Source organism: Pagrus pagrus, assembly GCF_965226575.1.
Source record: "Pagrus pagrus genome assembly, chromosome: 2".
In the NCBI taxonomy this organism is placed as follows: Eukaryota; Metazoa; Chordata; class Actinopteri; order Spariformes; family Sparidae; genus Pagrus; species Pagrus pagrus.
Window position 1 is genome coordinate 5,128,074 of NC_140186.1, and position 18,858 is coordinate 5,146,931.

The 18,858-nt window shown below is 41.4% G+C and overlaps 1 protein-coding gene across 1 annotated transcript; it reads left to right on the top strand.

The window, feature by feature from the left end:
• The first annotated feature begins 377 nt into the window (after positions 1-377).
• Positions 378-16,709, top strand: rac2 (Rac family small GTPase 2). Its single transcript, XM_084342771.1, has 7 exons — positions 378-457; positions 9,072-9,143; positions 10,840-10,957; positions 11,416-11,478; positions 14,228-14,387; positions 15,214-15,347; positions 16,091-16,709. The coding sequence occupies exons 1-6, from the start codon at positions 423-425 to the stop codon at positions 15,342-15,344; spliced, it is 579 nt and encodes a 192-aa protein (XP_084198897.1). The 5' UTR covers positions 378-422; the 3' UTR covers positions 15,345-15,347; positions 16,091-16,709.
• The last annotated feature ends 2,149 nt before the right edge of the window (positions 16,710-18,858 follow it).

Sequence of the window (18,858 nt, forward strand, 5' to 3'; positions counted from 1 at the left end):
TGCGCGCACGCATGACTGCAAATCAGCAAGCGAACAAAAGAGGAAGTTTTAAATAAAGCCCGGTGTTATTGTCACTGCATCTTCCCCCTTTTCAAAACCCTCCACAGCCATTTTTTTTACAGCTCTCATCTGTCACAACCGCGTCTTAATCCACATCTTTCATCACACGTATTCTGTGTTTTGTACCTTTTTGCTCACTTCTTGCATAAAAACACACAACAAAACCGGAAGGAGAGAGAATGGTGCAAAAATGAAGGAAGAGAGACTGAGAAAGAAAAAAAAAGAGAGTCAGTGAAGGGAGGGGAGTGAGGGAGGTGTGTAACAATTTCCTGTAGTTGCATGCTGATCTGCGTCTCTCAACCTTCCTCTCTGAGTCTGTTTCTGTCAGAGTGAAGAGCACAGACGAAGCGCAGCGGAACAGGATGCAGGCTATCAAATGTGTGGTCGTGGGAGATGGGTACGCCATTATTTCTACTTTACCTTCACTGTTATAACTAAAGCTTTAAGCCTTCAGGTATTGAATAGAGAAGTTTTTTACTCAGCTGGTGTGTGATGGGGGCGGTTGGGCTTGGGATCATAATTCAAGGTTATTTGACAGAAATGATTTTCACATGGCCTGAAGAGCCCTCAGTAACAGTTTCTACCAGCTTCCGCAGTGATGTGTTTGTGTGGTACGGTTGTTATAAACTTCAGGTAGCTGTGCTCTTAAACTTGCTGAAGAACGCAGTCCGTCCAGTGCTGAAGTGTGAATCTCTAGGCGTGTGTTTGACAGCGCTGATTCAGAGTGAGGGTGCTGGATGGTGCAGGCCACGACATGCAGGGAAATGCCGCTATGCTGCGAGCTCAGAGCACAGACTCCTGTACTGGAGATGAAAATATGAGAAATGTTCAGAGGAGCTGCTCGTAAGACGCAGAGAAGAAAAAACAGACAAGATCAGAACAAGAAGACGCATAAAAGCTCTTTTTTTGGTTAAAGTTGGGCATTTTTTACAGTCCTCGCTATTAGAAAACCTGTCTTAAGGCTCAATTGCACTCTCTCAGAACAAGTTTGGACAATGTGTCATCCACCACATCAGAAAACTTAACTTGTACACGCTTCTTAATCTTGAAGGTGGGGCAATAAGGCCGGTTGTCATGATGGAGGAAGCTGTGAAGCGGAAGTTCTGTAGTTGTTGCAGCAAGAGATCACCAAACAGTTAGAGAAAGTTGAAGATTTACAGGTAGCACACACCTTCTGCTGCTCCATTTCCTTGTGTGTTGAGCTTCCTGGTGTGTGTGTTTTGAATGTGGCACTGTGATTTAAAATTGTAGAGTGGAGGAAGCAGGGGAGACTGAAGTCTGTGAATACTTGAGACGGTTTGTTATGGTTTACTTCAGCACACTGCAGTTAAAGTCAAACAGCGTCTATGATGGGATGGTGTGGACGCTCAGCTATGATTTTGAGGTGAAAACACTTAAATATGAGACTGTATTGTGTCCTCCTGGAGTGAAGGAGAAAAGTGTCAGATTTGTTTTAGAGTCACGTTGAGGAGGGAGCAGAGGTGGATCAAGGGGTCGAGAAAATGTGGGACTTTAAAGGAGACCTGTTATACTGTCAGTGTTTTTTATTCTTGTGCATGTAAAACGTCTTAAAAGTTAAAAAGCGCACAGAAAACACTGCTCCTGAAGTGTTTGAACCGCCTCGTCAGCAGTGCAGCCATTAATTCCTCCTTCTTGACGTCAAACTATGTCACCGTGTTGCACACTTGCCCCATTTCTGTCCAGAACTTGACCCACATTGCACTAAGCAAGAACAGAACATGAACAGAACCGGTGACAGCTCGGACACCTGTGGACATCCGGTCGATCAGGCAGAGAGTTTTGAAAAAATTGCATTAATGTGGCAAACTCCTGTTTAAATGTTTGAACTGAGCTCCACAGATTGTCAAACAGCACAAGTTTTGGCGTATTGATCTCATGAGAGACGAGAGGCCGTTGAAGCAGGTGGTAGTGTGAGTAATTTCTACCACGACTGGGTTTTTTTCACTTGACTCCAGTCGAGGCTAATGTGGCATCATGCTGCAAACGGCGCAGACATCCTTGTGTTTGCAGTTTCCTTTGCAGTTTGTGGCCAGTTTCACACGAACACTAGAACCCAGCGCAGGTGGACCCTTCGCGGAGGCCGTCTTATTAAAGAATCGCAGCAGCTGCAGTGTCTGTGTGATTTGTGAACACGTGCTCGTTCGTCTATTTATGTGACTAAACTGAGGTGTCAAAAATGTGTTTTAAAGCTTCCAGTAACAGGGAGAGAAGAGGAAGTCGGACTCACGTTGTAGGGAAGTCGGCCGTCTCTCAGAGAGCTACTGTGTACATACAGGCTAACGCGCTGTTGATATACGGCTGTGTTATAGTGCGGCTTGTTGGATGGATGCGATGATGGATGGCTTGTTGGTTTCATCAACAATTTATCATTGTCAATTGAAATTCAGAAAATACACAAATGTCCATCCTTAATGTACAATTTAACAGCATTAAACACACATTTTAAACCTCTTAAAGGGGCAGTATGAAGTTTTCTTGTAAGTTATGTTCACATTAAGTGGTATTTACCAAATCTATCTTAATGCCTAATCTTTTAAGCATTTTAAATCCTACACTCTTTATGTCTGTGTTTACTTACTTCCTGTCTTCTTCTTCTTCTCTGGCTTTACGGTCATATTTCAGCACATCTTTGGGGTGTTATACTACCTCCAGTTGATCAGTGGAAAAGTGAAATGGTGTGAGGGCAGTGCTAGGATTGTGTACCACGTAATCTGTGTGAGCGCCCAGAGGAGTGCATCCGCAACATGGATCTGATAAGAGAAAATCTGGATAGGCAGAGCCCTGCTCATTCATCTGACAGCTGCTCACTGGCCCATGAAGCCAAAGAGAGTTTGACTTCCTTGGCCGTCTGTGTAGCTTTGGCATTGTGGGGCCCATAGAGCATGCGCACTAGAGACTTTTGCTGACCGAGCAGCTATCTTCTGGTTTTGCTGATTTGAATGGTATCAAAACAGTTAAATGGTGCGGCTCTTCTACACTTTCCAAATGTTATCAATCAAAACTGGTCACATTCTGATTGTGAAAAGTGTCGTTTCATTGGTGGCGACGCTCAAAACATTGTATCCAGCGTTTTACAACTGTTTCTATCACAATGTAAGCTTATGATGATAAAAAAAAGATCTGTTCGGGCCCCAGTGCATCACATGGTGTTGTAATTACATGGTTTGGCCACAGTGTAAAATTGGCTTCGATGCCTGGTGCTGTTCTTGGAGATGAACAAAAAGGGGACCCTCGCATTGAACGAGGTCTATAACTCCAAAGGGAGCCTTTAACAAGAAGCGGCCTGTTGGTTGAAAAAGTGTCTTGGGTTTTAATATTTCACACACTGTTTATATCACAGAGATTTAATAAAGAGTTTAGCCACCTTTTGACAACCTTCGCTTGGAGTATAAACTGCTCCACAAGATATAGAAAATGGTTTGAAAATAGTTTTTGACATAACCTTTAGTCAGTACAGTAAATAGAAAGATATTTTGAGAGCTACTGTGACTGAAGTTCCAGACAAGCTTGTTAGCACTTAGCTTGCCAGCTATAGTAGTTTACCAACTGGCCGTGCGGGTCGTCACTACATCTCCAAGCCAAACATTGTATATTTGAGGTTACAAAACCGAATGTACTTGTAGAGCTAACACCTTTTTTTTGCTTCGAGCCATGTGATAATTTACAGTGGCTTGTGGTTTTTGGACTGAACCAAGTAGAGGGCAACATGAGTGTGTCAAACACAGATGGAAGAAATGAGAAAAGAGTATGTTGTTGTAATAACAGGCTAACAAAGAGAGAGAGAAAAAGATTAAGTGGAGCAAATAAAAGTTAGATAGTTGGAAAAAAGAATGAGGGTGAAGAGTAGAAAGACAGAGACCGAGTGAGAGTGAATCTGCTTTGAAGAGTTTGCCAAGCTAGATGCAGATAATGTTGGATGGTGTCAGCAGGGGACAGACAAGTCGATGGAAAACCAGATTAAGTACAAAGACGCAGAGCGAGATCAGAGGTCGAAGCTTTCTTGATAGCCGACTTTGGCTGGTTCCTGTTTTTATAGCGCTAACTGATGCTACTGAAACAAACCAGTTCCTATTTGACTCACACACAACCGCACAACACACACAAGCTCACACTTCTATACTTCTGAGAACCTTCAGTGACATAACACACTCTTTACACACTCATAATCCTCAACCTCAGCCATTACGGATACATGCAAGAAACCCCAGCCTGTATATTTCACCTAAAACCTTATTCTGCACTGTAACAACCAAATCTGAATCTTCTTAAGTCCTTTGACACCCTGATCTCAAACTCAAACTGGTCCTCACAAAGATAGAGGAACCCCCCCACACACACACACAGCTTTTCTTAGTTGACAGCTGGGCTGATATAACCAGGACTGAGTCATCTGGTTCATGAGCTGGCCTTTTTAAAATGCCAACTTATAGGATAAGAACCATTTTTGAACCCTGCTCAGTTTTTCTTTTTCTTTAAATCAGAACACATGTTGGTTTTATGATTATTTAGATTTTAGCATCTCCAAAACACAGTTAATCTAATAATGCTACTTGTTTAACATTGCGGACATTTTTGAGGGCAATGTTAAACAATTTCCCCCCGGGGATTAATAAAGTATTCTTATTCTGATTCTGATAAAAGTGTAATATGTACAGAGTGCAGATTTTGCACACCTTAAGGTCGACAGGTGCGTAGGATACCGGGTTTAGCCCTAACCCTTACCCCATCTTCATACCAAGATAACCTGATGAAGGTCTAAGTACCGAAACATTGTTGTCAATAAACTTAATTAATATAACATAACAAAAACCTTTGTTATATATTTCATGCAGTTACATTATACAGAATGTTTCCAACAATGTTCAAACCCAGAGAAAGTCCACTCAGGACAAACGCTAGCAATTTGGTCACATGTTGCTAAAACTTCCAGCAGCAAGTAGAGTAGATATTCAACGGTAATGACAACAACTCCCATGATGCTGTGCGACTTAACATTGTTCGTTGTGTTTTAATTGAGAGACCCAAAGCAGCAGAAGTTACAAACTATGTGTTTGAGTTAATACATTTTTACTCATAGTTAAATAAATATATAGTGCACCAGGGACTGGCTCTGGATGCAGCCAAATCACACAAAGATATTCCTCTTTTGCGTTTTACTTTGAAAATCCTTTTTTTTAGAAAACTCAACTGTCGTATTACTTTTCTACTACATTCTCAGAAAATGCACGGATCATCCTGTTTTCAAAAAAAGGCCAAATAAGCACGACATAGACGCAATTCCAACCACCTCCAGTGCCTAGAAGTGGAAGCAGAAGTTGTCAGATACTTTATTTTTCCCATGATTGTGAACCCTGGAAAATAAAACTGAAACTATCTGCGTGGTTAAATGCCAGAAAGGATCATTTTTGGTCTGTGTCGGTGGTACGGCCGAACGAACACTTAAACAAAGCAGGTGAAGTCCCGGCCTCCAACTTTCTCTACAAAGGTCACACCATTTAAATCAGCTGGGAACAGAAACACTGACACATGGCGTCAATTTTGAATTATCTACTTTTTAAAAATGTTTTTGTCTTTTATATAAACTTTCTGAATGTGTTACACCCCAGATAAGTCATACACAGATATCATCCGTCTAATGGTACTCTATCATCGACTCAGTACATTTTTTTAACATTTTCCCATACTGCTGCTAACTTCAGCTGTTTATGTGTAAAGCAGATTTCCTGTACCACTGATTAAGTGATGTGTTATAAACCATGAACTTTTAAAACCACCTTTGTAGGAAATTTGATTTTTGAGTCCCATTCCCAACTCATCAAATACTGACACTTTGGGATGGCGACTGACCCGACCTACAATCCCAAAGTGTCACAAATCAGCCCTCTCACAGATGAACTTTAAGCTATATTTATTATTTAAGCTGTTAATTCATTTAAGCCATTTCTGACCTTATGTGATATTACTGGGTCGTTCTTGTTCTTGTTTTGTGAAAAAAAAAAAAGAAAAAAGTGCTTTAACAGTGGAAAACCCCTTTTGCCTCATTTCTATATGTACACTGATGATGATGTCTGAGTCATGCAACAATAATAGCTGTGATGCTGAACAGACTACTATCTTTTGAATCAACCTTTCATAAGCTTCTAGATGCGACTGTATAAAAGCACTTGAAAACTTGGTTTAAAAACTTTGGCATTTGTTTGAGAAAATAGCCCGACTCAAGGTCCTACTGACGAGACTTATCTGGAGCATCTCAGTGTCCCCATCTGTGTGGGACAACCAAAGACGATTCATCGACTTGAACACTGCATTAACAACTTTCTGTTAAAGTAACAACTGAGCAAACTATAGTTGACAGCTGTAGAAAAAGCAAATAATGGACTGTGACCTAAGAGATACTTCAAAATTATTTGTCTTTAAAACCAAATATTTGTGAGCAAGTAAGCAACAGTTAATTGTGAAGTTAGAAAAAAAAAAAAACTTCAATCAAATGTTGACCTGGGGGGTATTCCAGAAAGCGGGTTTTGTGAAAACTCTGAGTTTGTTAACCCTGAGATGAGAGAAACTCTGAGTTTTCAGTTCCAGAAAGAGAGATAACTTAAACTCTGGGTCTGTTACCGCGGTAACTTACTCTGTGAACATAACCTGCTCACTGGCAGGTTCACCTGAAGAAACCCTGAGTCTGACGGAGCTGTCTGACAGCGGCTGTCCTTTCCTTCAGTCCGATCATGTTGAAGCAGAAATAATTCACACAGTTTTACACCAGGAGGAGAATTTAGATTAATTTAGATGAGCTCTCGCTCCCTGACGAGGACTGGACCGAACAGTAGACCGCTCCTCATCAGTCCGTCATTTATATTCTCCGGCCGCACAGCGAATATCAGGCTACACGTCATCGCTGACGTGCTCTCAGATCTGAACCATCCTCTGCGTTTTCTTTTTTGTTTTTTTGTTTTTTTAATCACTTCGCAGGTTAATCAATCACCTTCAGCAGCAAGAAGGAGGAGGAGCCACCGTGAGACTGTTTTTATAGGTAGGCTATTTCATTTTCAGCCGATTTAAATGAAATAAAATAGCCTAAAATAAAACACTGAACAACATTCAACCACTTCCCCAAAGGCTAATATGAAAGAAACTGATGTTAAATTCCAAATGAAAAGACGACCGCATCTAAAACTCTGTCAGTGATTTTACGGCCGCAGCCGTGTTGCTTTTTTTTTTTTTTTTCCCAGAAAATGTCTGCTTCCTGTTTTCTCCCCTGTTGCCATGGTGAATCACAGTATCGGAGCTCCATTGATGATGGCTTTTTACTAGTCGTCAGGCACGAGCTCAACTCAGAATTAACATACTCAGAGTCGACTTACCTGACTCAGATCAGCTGTTCTGGAACTGAAAACTCAGAGTTTCACTTCACAGGGTAAGTCAACTCGGAGTTCATGGATAGACTCAGAGTTTGTTGAACCTCCTTTCTGGAATACCCCCCTGGTTCAATCAGACTTGATTGATGGTGGCGTCTCCTTGCAACCAGACATATATAACCCATGAACTGTCTTGTCCTGAGTTCTGATTGGTGGGAATATGTGACATGATCTGTCCAACAAACCCCCTTCAAACAGCACAGAAACGAAACAGAAACCTCTCATGATATATGCCGGATTGTTCTTACTTTCTTTAAAGGGCGCTGGTGGTGAACTGGTGATGGTGATGTTGGGCGATGGGCTGGATTTGCTAGCGCATTTCTGCTTACAGCCCATTACGTGAGCTTAAGAGTGAGATTTACCTGAAATTGTAAGATCATAACAGACACAGAGAAGCCGTTCACGCCAAGCCTAAATATAACCCTTGAGGGCAAACCACAGGTTAGATATCTTGGCCGTGATCATCTGGTTACACGACGGGCTTGCTCGCTGCTTTGTGACGTCAGGTCGACTAAGAAAACAAGACCGAAGCAGCTCCTCATAACTTCCAACCAATCAGATGTATCCAGAATGTTATCTGCTCCGTGTATCAGTGCCACGGTGAGGACAGGGCACGAGCTGTGGAGTGTGTTGTTGAAATACTGACAGAAAAGCTCTGGAACAACATAAGAACAGGGCCAGCTGATACATGCTCAGTCATCTCCTGCATGCAGCCGTGAAGTTTCATCACAGTGGATGTTGAGACAAGCTGCTTCGTCTCAATGTGATATTAAAACTAATGCTGTATAGAATGAACTTGTGCAATGTGTGATGACTGCACGGAGATCAGTCTGCCAGCTCACGTCCTTCTTCTTTCCTGTGTCCTGACTCCATTATACAGACAAAGTCGAACCAGGTTTTGAGTTTGCACTGAATTAAGCACAATTATTTTTTGATGTGTGATTTTAGGACAGTTGCTCCTCAATGCAATACACAAAGAAAGAAATCATTATATATGAAAAGCACCAAATGTTAAGGTACTGTTTGTGCAACAACCATTGCCAGAGTAAATATATGTTTCTATTGCAACTTTGTGTTTTTTAGGTTTAATTTTCAATTTTACCTTGAAATAAAACACAGTGTTTATGCTCTTATTTTAGGCACACAACCACCGGGTTAGGGTTAGGAAAAGATCATGTTTTGGCTTAAAATACCACTTTCGGTCAGCACAAACATGCCTTGAAATGTCACGACTAACCATCAGGAATGTTTTTTAACAACGCTGGATATTGTTGCAGTGTCTCGTTAAAGGCTGAAGATGTCCCAACTTAGTGTCAAAGCATAGAAAAGTATAATATTCTCCTCCTAAATATCGTGGAGTAGAAGTATAAAGCAGCATAAAATGTAAAAAACTCAAAAAGGTACCTCAAAATCGTACTTATATGCACTTATGTAATCTGTTACATTTCTCCTCTGGAACTGGGACGAAGCTGAAGCGCCGCCCACCTCCACTCGCCTCTGTTTTCATAGCCTGAAACATTGTTTTCTGTGTGTTGTTAATGTCTCACTGAATGTGTCTTTACTTGTGTGATACAGAGCTGTGGGAAAAACATGTCTTCTCATCAGCTACACAACCAATGCCTTCCCCGGGGAGTACATTCCTACTGTGTGAGTATGACGCACACACCTACACACCCTCTCTCTCTCTCTCTCATACAGTACAATACATACATACAAACATGTGACATATATTTGCATGAGCACCAATTAAACCAAATATGTATTTGTGTGCACGCATACACAAACATTACGACAGTCAAATACGGCTGATACATGTGTGACGGTTCAACTTCAGTTATCTGATGGTGTTAACACTGACAGGTTCAGGCTGGCAGCAGCCTCCATGTTATCAAAACACACTTCTTATAAAAACTTCTGAGAAAAGAATGTGAAAAGTAAATGGAGACTTTAAAAAATGTCAATGATGAAACAAAAACATTGAAACATATTTAAGCTAAAGGACAAGTACAATCAGGCAATAACTGTGTAAAAATTGAGACTAACAACATTAAGATATCTTAAAAATAAGAGAGTAGAACTTGCTAACATTAATAAAAGCCATTTTCCAAGTGAGAGATGATTTAGATGCTAACTTCAGATGTGAGATGACGGTGAATAGACATAAACACATAAAAAAGGAGGCAGGATGTTGATAAAACAGAACTGAGTGTGTCAATAGTTGCATTAGGGAAAACTGAAAGGATCAATAAGATGATCCCGGCTGGAAAAGTCTGTGTGTTGCTTTAGCAACAAGTGTACATAGAGGAAGTTTAGGCAAGCAACTCACAAAGCTGATAGAGGAGACCGTAGTGTCTCTAAGTGACCACACGGGGGCAGTGCTGCTTAAATACTACAACCTGACACATTGCACTGGTTAGTTGCTCCTATTAAGTGCTTGAAGAATCAAAAAAGGAAAAGGGCTTGGCAATAAATGCACTTAAATATCAAAATCAAATTAAACATATATTTACATGTGTACATACTGTAAACTATGGGTCGACTGCAAAGTAACTCGCAACTGTAGTTATCAAATGAATGTAGCGGAGTAGGAAGTGCAATACTGGTGAACTGTGGTGGAGTAGAAATACTTACATCACTTGAGTAAATCTACTTAGCTACATTCAACCACTGGTTATTTCCTTAAACACACCGGTGTTTAACCGACAGAGGACAAAGACTTGATGTATTTTATGGCAATAAAGGCACAACAGAGGAATAAAAATGCCTTGAATTGTTCCAGTCTCTGCTCATTAACTGCACAAGAAACAGTCAGTTGAGATTTAATGAGCTTCTTTCTGTGTTAGACAACATTTACTGACCGCAAAGCACTTTTCAAAGCCACATAAACAAAGGTATTTATATCATTATTAAAGCCTTATTACAGGTTATCCCAGACTCTGTTCACTATGCAATAATTAACTTCATTTTTCTGCTTCTCCATTCAGATCTCAGTCTAATTATGAGACCTTAGGTCACTGGGTCTGGGGTCGGGACCCCCGAGGGAGTCACAAGTTAATTAACAGGGGTCGCCAGATGGTTGTGGAAAAAAAATGATCAAATAAAACAGAGTGGAGAATAGTTTTTCTTTCTAACATTACCAGTTATATAATTACCTCTTGTCTTGAACACCAATCTATTATTTTCTGGGGGATCGCGTCTCAAAAAGGCTGAGAACCACTGCCTTAGATTTCCATTTAAACAAACTGATTATTGATTATTTAATGAATCAATTAAATGAAATGAAAGACTGGCCTGAGGATGACTTGACTGATCGCTGACTACTCCCTCCTCACTCTCCCCACAGATTTGACAACTACTCGGCTAATGTGATGGTGGACAGCAAGCCAGTCAACCTGGGCCTCTGGGATACAGCTGGACAGGAAGACTACGACAGGCTCCGCCCACTGTCCTACCCACAGACGGTAGATATCATCTGACACACACACACTCACACACACAGTTCATTAGAAAAGATAAAATCCACTTTATCTCCTGTGGTGAAACCCGGGGGAGTTGAGATTGCAACTGCCAGATCCATACACGACACTGCAGCCCGACTGAGCTACAGCTCGTTAAATTAAAAGGCACAAGAGGAAGGAAAAAAGACGGGAGATGTGGCTGAGGAAGTTGCTTCATGAAAGCCACCTGACTATTATTAGACAGGAGTACGGTACGCAGTTCCTGGTGCTTTGGGCTCTTTTGGATCAAGTATTAGTCATTTGTTAAAGCAAGCTCCTCTATTAATGCCTATTGCAATTAGACACGTCAAGCCATTTTCATTCTGTCACAGGTGTAAAATAATAAATAATAAATACATATTTTACTGTAAGTGTGGTCAAATCTGTCTAATGTTCTCTCATCTCGCTGTCTGTCCATCCAGGATGTTTTCCTGATCTGTTTCTCCCTGGTGAGCCCAGCGTCCTATGAGAACGTCAGAGCCAAGGTGAGTCTAGCCTCTGTGGTACATGATTACCTGCAACATTTATACATGTCACATAAGTAACCAGTTCCACTTTATTCTTAGCTTATTAGGCGGTTATATTGTATAATAATAGAAACAAACAATGATGAAGTTGCAGCCGCTTCTACTTAACTTGGTGTGCTGACTCAGATGGGTGGGAGGTGGGGAAACAATCAGCACATCCTCACATTGGAGAAGCGGAAACCAAACTCGTTCTCGTGCTTTTGCTTCATAAATGACTTAATGCTTCACCAAATTTAAGTCGATAATCAATTAATCAACTTGTTGTGGCAGCTCTATATTTTTAGATTTCACATCCGTCACTCCATTCCTCCATTCATTTTCCATTCCTGCTCATTTCTATTCAGGGTCAGGAGGGATAAATTATTCAGTCCTTCAATTTCAACACATTGTAAAGAGGTCCAGGAAGCATTGTGAGATGAAAACCTTTCATGTACAGCACTCTCATGTCAAGGGCTTCCTCAGTTTTTGCATGCATTCTCCATTTACCGGGACGAGTGGCGCAACAAAAGCAGAGCCTCTGTGAGAGCTTTTCTGAATGTGACCTCTCGCCAAAACCACTCAGTTGCTCTTCAACCCATGAGCATCCTACGAGAGCATCAAAACACCACAATAAAGGCAATAACAGCAGGGATATTGATTAGATTCGTTTTAGTACGATTCATCTCGGCTTCTTCGATTTGAATCCGATGTGAGTCACCACAGTAACAAGGGACTGGAGTGGTGCCGTAAGTGCTTTCCCACTGGATCTGTTGGTATGGAGGGAAAATGAAAATGGACGACCAGTTGACGGCACAAATGTGATTTATATAAAGTGAATTTTCATCAGCGGAAAGAGGGCTTGAGTTATAATTTGATTACAACAGATCTGTGTTCAGCCAATACAAGTACAAGAATTACCAAATATCTGTTAAGATGGTATGATCACGCATGACTGGCACTGTTTGCTTAAGCATACAGACATTATTATAGATATAAACTGTCGCTCCACCTTCACTTCTTCCTTTATCAGTTTTAGAAAGAGTTTTTTTTCCCATGTAAAGGTTGGCAACAATTGACAGCAAGGCCCCTGAGAAAGTAAATGTCAAGCAAATCAAAGCCTAATGACACAGCGGAGTATAGATTGACCAGCATCCTGTTCAGTCAATGTCCATCCATCACCAGTCAGACATCATTCAGCCTGTGCTTCATTACACATCTCACAATTAACTGGAGAGACAGGTCTTTAGGACTGGCATAGAGGTTAACTGACTGAAATTAGATCTTTCGTCTCATTAACATCTCACCGACAACCTTGTGATCAGTGCTGACTGGTGCGGGGTAGCTTCTCAGTGGCTAACGATGAAATACACGAGTGAGTTTACTGCAGTGTCAGAGGTGTGGTCTTTTGGGGCAAGTCCAAGTCAAGTCAAGAGTCATGACTTAAGTCTTGACTTAATTGATACAAGTTAAATTCAATTGTGCAGTCTTTCAGAGCAAGTCTCAAAACTCAAGTCATTTAAGACTATCCACCACCAGACAGTGTCAAATCTTAAATAGACCCGAGTCCAAGTAAAATCAGAGGTCTTTCAGATCAAGTATCAAAACCGAGCCGTGTCTCAAGTCATTCGAGACAGGTTCAACGCAAATATTTCACAAGTCCACGTCAAATCTGAGGTCTTTCAGGGCAAGTCTCAAAACTCATTGATCCCAATCACAAGTCATGTTTCAAACCATTCACAAAATAATCTAAGGCAAGTGCAGTCCTGAGGGAGTCCATTCTCAAGTAAGTCTCATGGCATTTAAGTTTAAGTTAAGACTGAAGCCCTTTGTTTTTCTTAACTTTGAACTTGAATTTAAAGTCTGAACTCTGCTATAATATGAGTAGAAACCCTCACTAGATCGATGAAGTTTATACATTTCCACAAGTGTTTTCCTATATAGCATGCTAGAATTTATTTTAAACGTATTTCAATGAGACTTCAGGAGAAGATAAAGCTGGCGACTGGATTTTGTGTGACACAGTTGTTTAAAATTTCAGCTCCACACGGTACGACATTTCGATAGAATTGACTCAAAGAAGCAGCGGTATGATTCATCAGGCATTACCCATAATCCCCACATGTCAATCGGCTGCCTTGTTAGCAGCCTACTCCACTAAGAAGGTTGGATTTGCCAATCAATAAACTCCAGCTATCACCGACCTGTGAACAGAACCTGTTTAATTCTTTGAGCAGATAGCATCTCTCATTTCCTCACTAAGGGAAATGGATGAAGAGAGGATAAAAGAGGCAGCGAGTCGAGGGAGACAGCGAGAGGAAGAGGGAAAGAGATGTGAGGTGAGAAGAGAGAAGCAAATGAGAGATCAGAGGTCGAGGAATGAGGAAAATAAGGGAAAATAATGGCTGAGAGAAGGAGAAAAGAAGTGAGTGGAGGCAGGTCTGAAAATGAAAACCTCGCTCACGACAGGAAGATATTCTGAAGTTGGGGCTGAAACTTGCTTGATTAGAAAAGCGAATGGTGCGCCAACTCTTTACCACATTTTCATCCTATTCTCCATCCCCACAGAGTGTGATTTTGCATTTTAAAATGTATTTCAATACAATTTAAGAAGCCAGACTGACTCCTCCATCCAGCTTTTTGCAACTCCTGGCTTCCAGCTGTCCACTTCATCCCATTCACATACCATCACTACTCACTTTTTTTGCTTTTTGACTCTGTCCCTTGCCAGTGGTACCCAGAGGTCCGCCACCACTGCCCCTCCACACCTATCATCCTGGTGGGCACCAAGCTGGATCTGAGGGACGAGAAGGAAACCATTGAGAAGCTGAAGGAAAAGAAGCTGGCGCCGATCACCTACCCCCAGGGCCTGGCTCTGGCTAAGGAGATCGGTGAGTGATGGATGGAGGTCCTATGGGATATCCTGCATAGTATGGTTAAAACGTGTTGTTTAGCTACATACACCGGATACGACACTGATAATGCTTAATGCCAGACATTAAAGTATATTGTTTAAGTGTTTTGCGATCAAAATATGAAGTTTTTTTCACAAGCAGTAACATCCTCTGACAACACCTACGCCTTCTCTAGTTATGATAGACAGTTCAGCTGGCTGACCTACTTTATACTTTAGCCCTGAGTGTTGCAGCTTGTGTGTTACAAGCGCCACCCTGTGGTGTTCAGAGAATGATGCATTGAAAGACTACATTTTGTGCTGTAAATAAGATATTCAGATTTTTTAATTTTTTTTAATTTAACTAGCTCAAATTATTTCAAACGTCAGGGTTTCTGCAGCCATCTGATGCCAATGCTGCTTATTCTAGAAAATGGTGAACAGACAGTTTTACTGGAACTAGCCAAAGTCACGAAGTGGGTGTGTAGTCTTTATAACTACGTATTTTCATTGTGTTATATTTCATTAGTTTTATGACTTTCTCAAGTTGAAAAATCATCTTTTAAATCGTTGAACATTACATGTGTAGTTCATGGCGCAATTCAAATGGGATAAAAAAATAATTTGTCTCTCTCTATCCACTAAAATACATATTTCTGGCTCTCTGTATCAAAAGTTAATTGACTGAGGGGCTCCAGCCAATCAGAATTGAGTACTCGCCCAGAGGTGTTAAAGCACAGACACCTCATTTCAGCTTGTTTAATTCCCGCTTCTTTCTATATGTAGTTTCACTGATGTGTTTTTCTGCGTCTCCTCGCTTGCAGACGCAGTGAAGTACCTGGAGTGCTCAGCCTTGACCCAGCGTGGCCTGAAGACCGTGTTCGACGAGGCCATCCGGGCCGTGCTCTGCCCTCAGCCCACCAAGGTCAAGAAGAAGCCGTGCTCACTGCTGTAAATGGTAAGACCGAAGTAAACACAGAGCGAGAGGAGGAGAAGAAAAGAGCGACTGTGAGATGTAATGAACGAGAGAGGGAGAGTCGGAGAGGTCACGAAGAATCGTTAATTTGCTTTTTGTGGATCTTTTGAGGAAACTTGATTACAAACAGTGCAGTGCGGCGAGAGTTGGCTGATCAATAATTGGACGATTCAAAGGCAGAAAAACAGGAAGGGAGAAGCTGCAAAGAGACCAGAAGAACTAGAAACATATGAGAATGAAGGACGATTTTCCACAAATGGGTGTATAGCATGTGAAAAGTTCCAATCACGATGGTTGGGTAATTATTTCCAAAGCCTTCGGTCAGGTTTTCAATTTGCCAAGAGGAGGACAGACACGTAATTTAGTGAGCTTTGACGATACCGCAATAACCTGAGAGACGGCAATCCAAACCTTTTCTCCTCAGGCGGTTACATTAGCGGCTGACAAACACTGAGTCCACAGAAAATGAGGAGCTAATTTTCTGCTCTTGTCTCTTGTAGAATTACCATAATAATAGCTTAAGTGAAAACACCCCGCTGGCATTTCAATATGCCAAGGTACAGAGAGGATTTATAGACACGTCACAGGGAAACGATCTTTTCAAAATTGTCACGTCTTCGCTGAGAGAAATAAATGTTTATGTCCTCAATGTTGAAGCAGAAATGACTTGTGACTGTGCGTGTTAATGACGTTGACGCAGATCTGTGTCGTCTTCATCGTTTCAGATTCTTGCAAGACGAAGACGACGACGAGAGAAAGCGATTGCGACTGATGACCCCGGGGCGACAAGAAGACGATTTGAAAGTTCTGTTATGTTTAAATGTTTGTGAAAGAAAACTGCAACTAGATTTCCACTAGTTTAGAAAAAAACAATGCTTGTACAGTGATGATAAAAATGGTAGCACACCCTTTCTGTACAGCATACTCTGAGACTGATTATTCAAGTGCATTATAGACCAGGCAGGCGTTTCTCTGTAAAATTGAACAAAGTGTATCGCTAAATGTGGATGCGGCAGACCGCCCCAGCTGACGCACTGTAGATTCATCCTGTTGGCTTAAATTGTCAGATAAAGAGCAGCAAAGCACCTGCACACTGGATTCTGCTGTCGCTGACAGCATGTACACAGGAGTCTTGTGCGGCTTCACATATTTTGTTACGGAGTAAAAACATAGTGGTGCTTCATAATGTCTTCTTTGGAGAGTGATGACCAGTGATGAAACATGCAGATGAGGAATGTTGTGAGAGCAGGAAGATGAACAATGTTGTGTTTGAATAAAAGTAATTAACAACTGTATTATTTGTTGGGATATTAAAATAAAAGACATCTGATGGAGGTAAATGTCCGCGAAGAATACGTTTTTTTTCACAAATGACGCCATTTTCCAGACCTGGTTTTGTGCAGGCAGCCTCAGACACACAGCAGCAGCATCATCTACACAAAATAAATCAGCGTGACAGTGTTGGCGGCTCTGTCTGAGGTAACGCTGATATATCTGACTGCGTTTCTACCATCTGCCGCATCATCATCCGTCTCTCTTTGCCTTCCTGGAGGGCGAGACATCAGGACGGTGACATCAATCTGACTTATTTGTTCGCTCTGATTAACGGTGGCTAGCTGATTAATGTTCAATATGGCGGGGGAGACGTTATAATTCTCTTCACCAGGTGAGGAACATCGCTCATCATGTGTTTAAATGTGCACGTGTGTGTCAACGTGTGTTTATAAGGAAACAAAGGGACTCACATCGCACCAGGACTACCAGGGTTAAAGGTTCAGCCCGTTAATCATTTATTTCTATTATGATGCACGTTAAACTTCTTCTGTCACTCAGGATGTAAAATTACAGCTGTTAGAGTTAAGGTGTTTTCAATACAAGCAGGAGTTTGGGAGGTATTTTTCCTATGAAATCAATGACAGTCAAACACAAACACACACACACACACGCACACACACACACACACACACACACACACACACACACTAAGTAAGTATTTTGTAGTAAATAAAATAAGTACTACTAAATGCTACTAAGTGTCAGTATTATATCCATGGCTGGTAACTCATTGAGCCATCCTTTTGTTGGCCATTTTGTCCCCCTCCCTCTCTCACAGGCATATACAGCGATCTCTATTTATACTTACTTACCGAGCATCAGGCACACACAAAATTTCTTGAGAAATTTTCTCGTTAAAACTACTTTTTAAGCCTAAGGAAAGAAGCTGCTCTGTAGTAAAAACGAGGATTGCTTTGTTGAAGCCTCTACAGGAGGAGCCAGAGTTGACAAAAAACAAATGTTCCTTGGAGCTGCTTTAACCAAGACCCCAAATTTTCCTTTCCTTAACCAAAAACCAAATGCGTGAGTTGCACTGGAAAAGGAAGAAGAATGTGTGTAATAAGAAATGTGATATTTCTGACCCTATGTACAGTGATAGATTCAGATACAGCAATGTCCATTTCTTAAAGGAGCACAGTGGACATCAGTAGTCTGCTTTTCAAAACCTGGTGTCCACATTACCCACAATCCAACTTGGCCACTCAGTGACATCACTGGATTCATCAGATTACAAGCAGCTTCTTCTGGAGCCACAAACTTTTTTTTCACACACGCGTTACGACTCCCCGAACCCTGTAAACACACATAGATGTGTCAGATTGTTGGACGTGCCCTTTAAAGTAAACACTTCACTCACACAGTCTCAGTCATTTTGTGCACAAACTGCAAGCTGACTGTCATACAGTAGGTGTGAATGGATCGCTTTCTGTGCATCGGAGGAACGCGTCTCTGCATTAAATCAATCTGTCGTTCTTTTCACCCGAAAGCCTCTCGAGGGGCTTAAAGATTTGTCAAACAGCAGCCGGTCGACAAAAGGCGTTTGGTCTGCAGCGGCGAGGGAGGCTGCCTTTTCAAAACAGATTATCCCCGACTTGATGATTACAGAGAACTTGGGCCCGACAGCTCAGATTAGGATCGATGGGGACACTCGTCACTTGACAAGGTAATGATGTGTTCCACCACGGCACGCTTCCCTTTAAACGTGCGGTCGCGTTGAGCGCTTTTTTAAACAACAGTGAGTGCTCTGGACAAAAGCTGACAGAGTGCACGGAGACGGATTAAAAATGGGTTTTACAACATGACTTTCACAACAAACTGCGCAGAAAACTGCACATGAGAGGAAAGGGACAAGAAAATGACATGATTTGCTCTCTGAATGATCAATCTCAGCCGTGCATCAGAGCGAGTCTCGTGTCTTTAGCTTTCTTCAATGATTCAGATTTACAGACCTTTGTCACTGCAGATAGTTGCTTGTCTTAGCAGGGAAAACACAGATGAAACATTTAATAATGACGGCAATTCATATCAGTTATCTTCTGTGAAAAAGGTTTAATAAGGTCCAACAACTACAATATTTATGTTACACTCTTTCTAGTTTGGAAACCACACAATGTACCTATTAAATTAGCATAAACATGTAGATGTAATGTAAACTGTT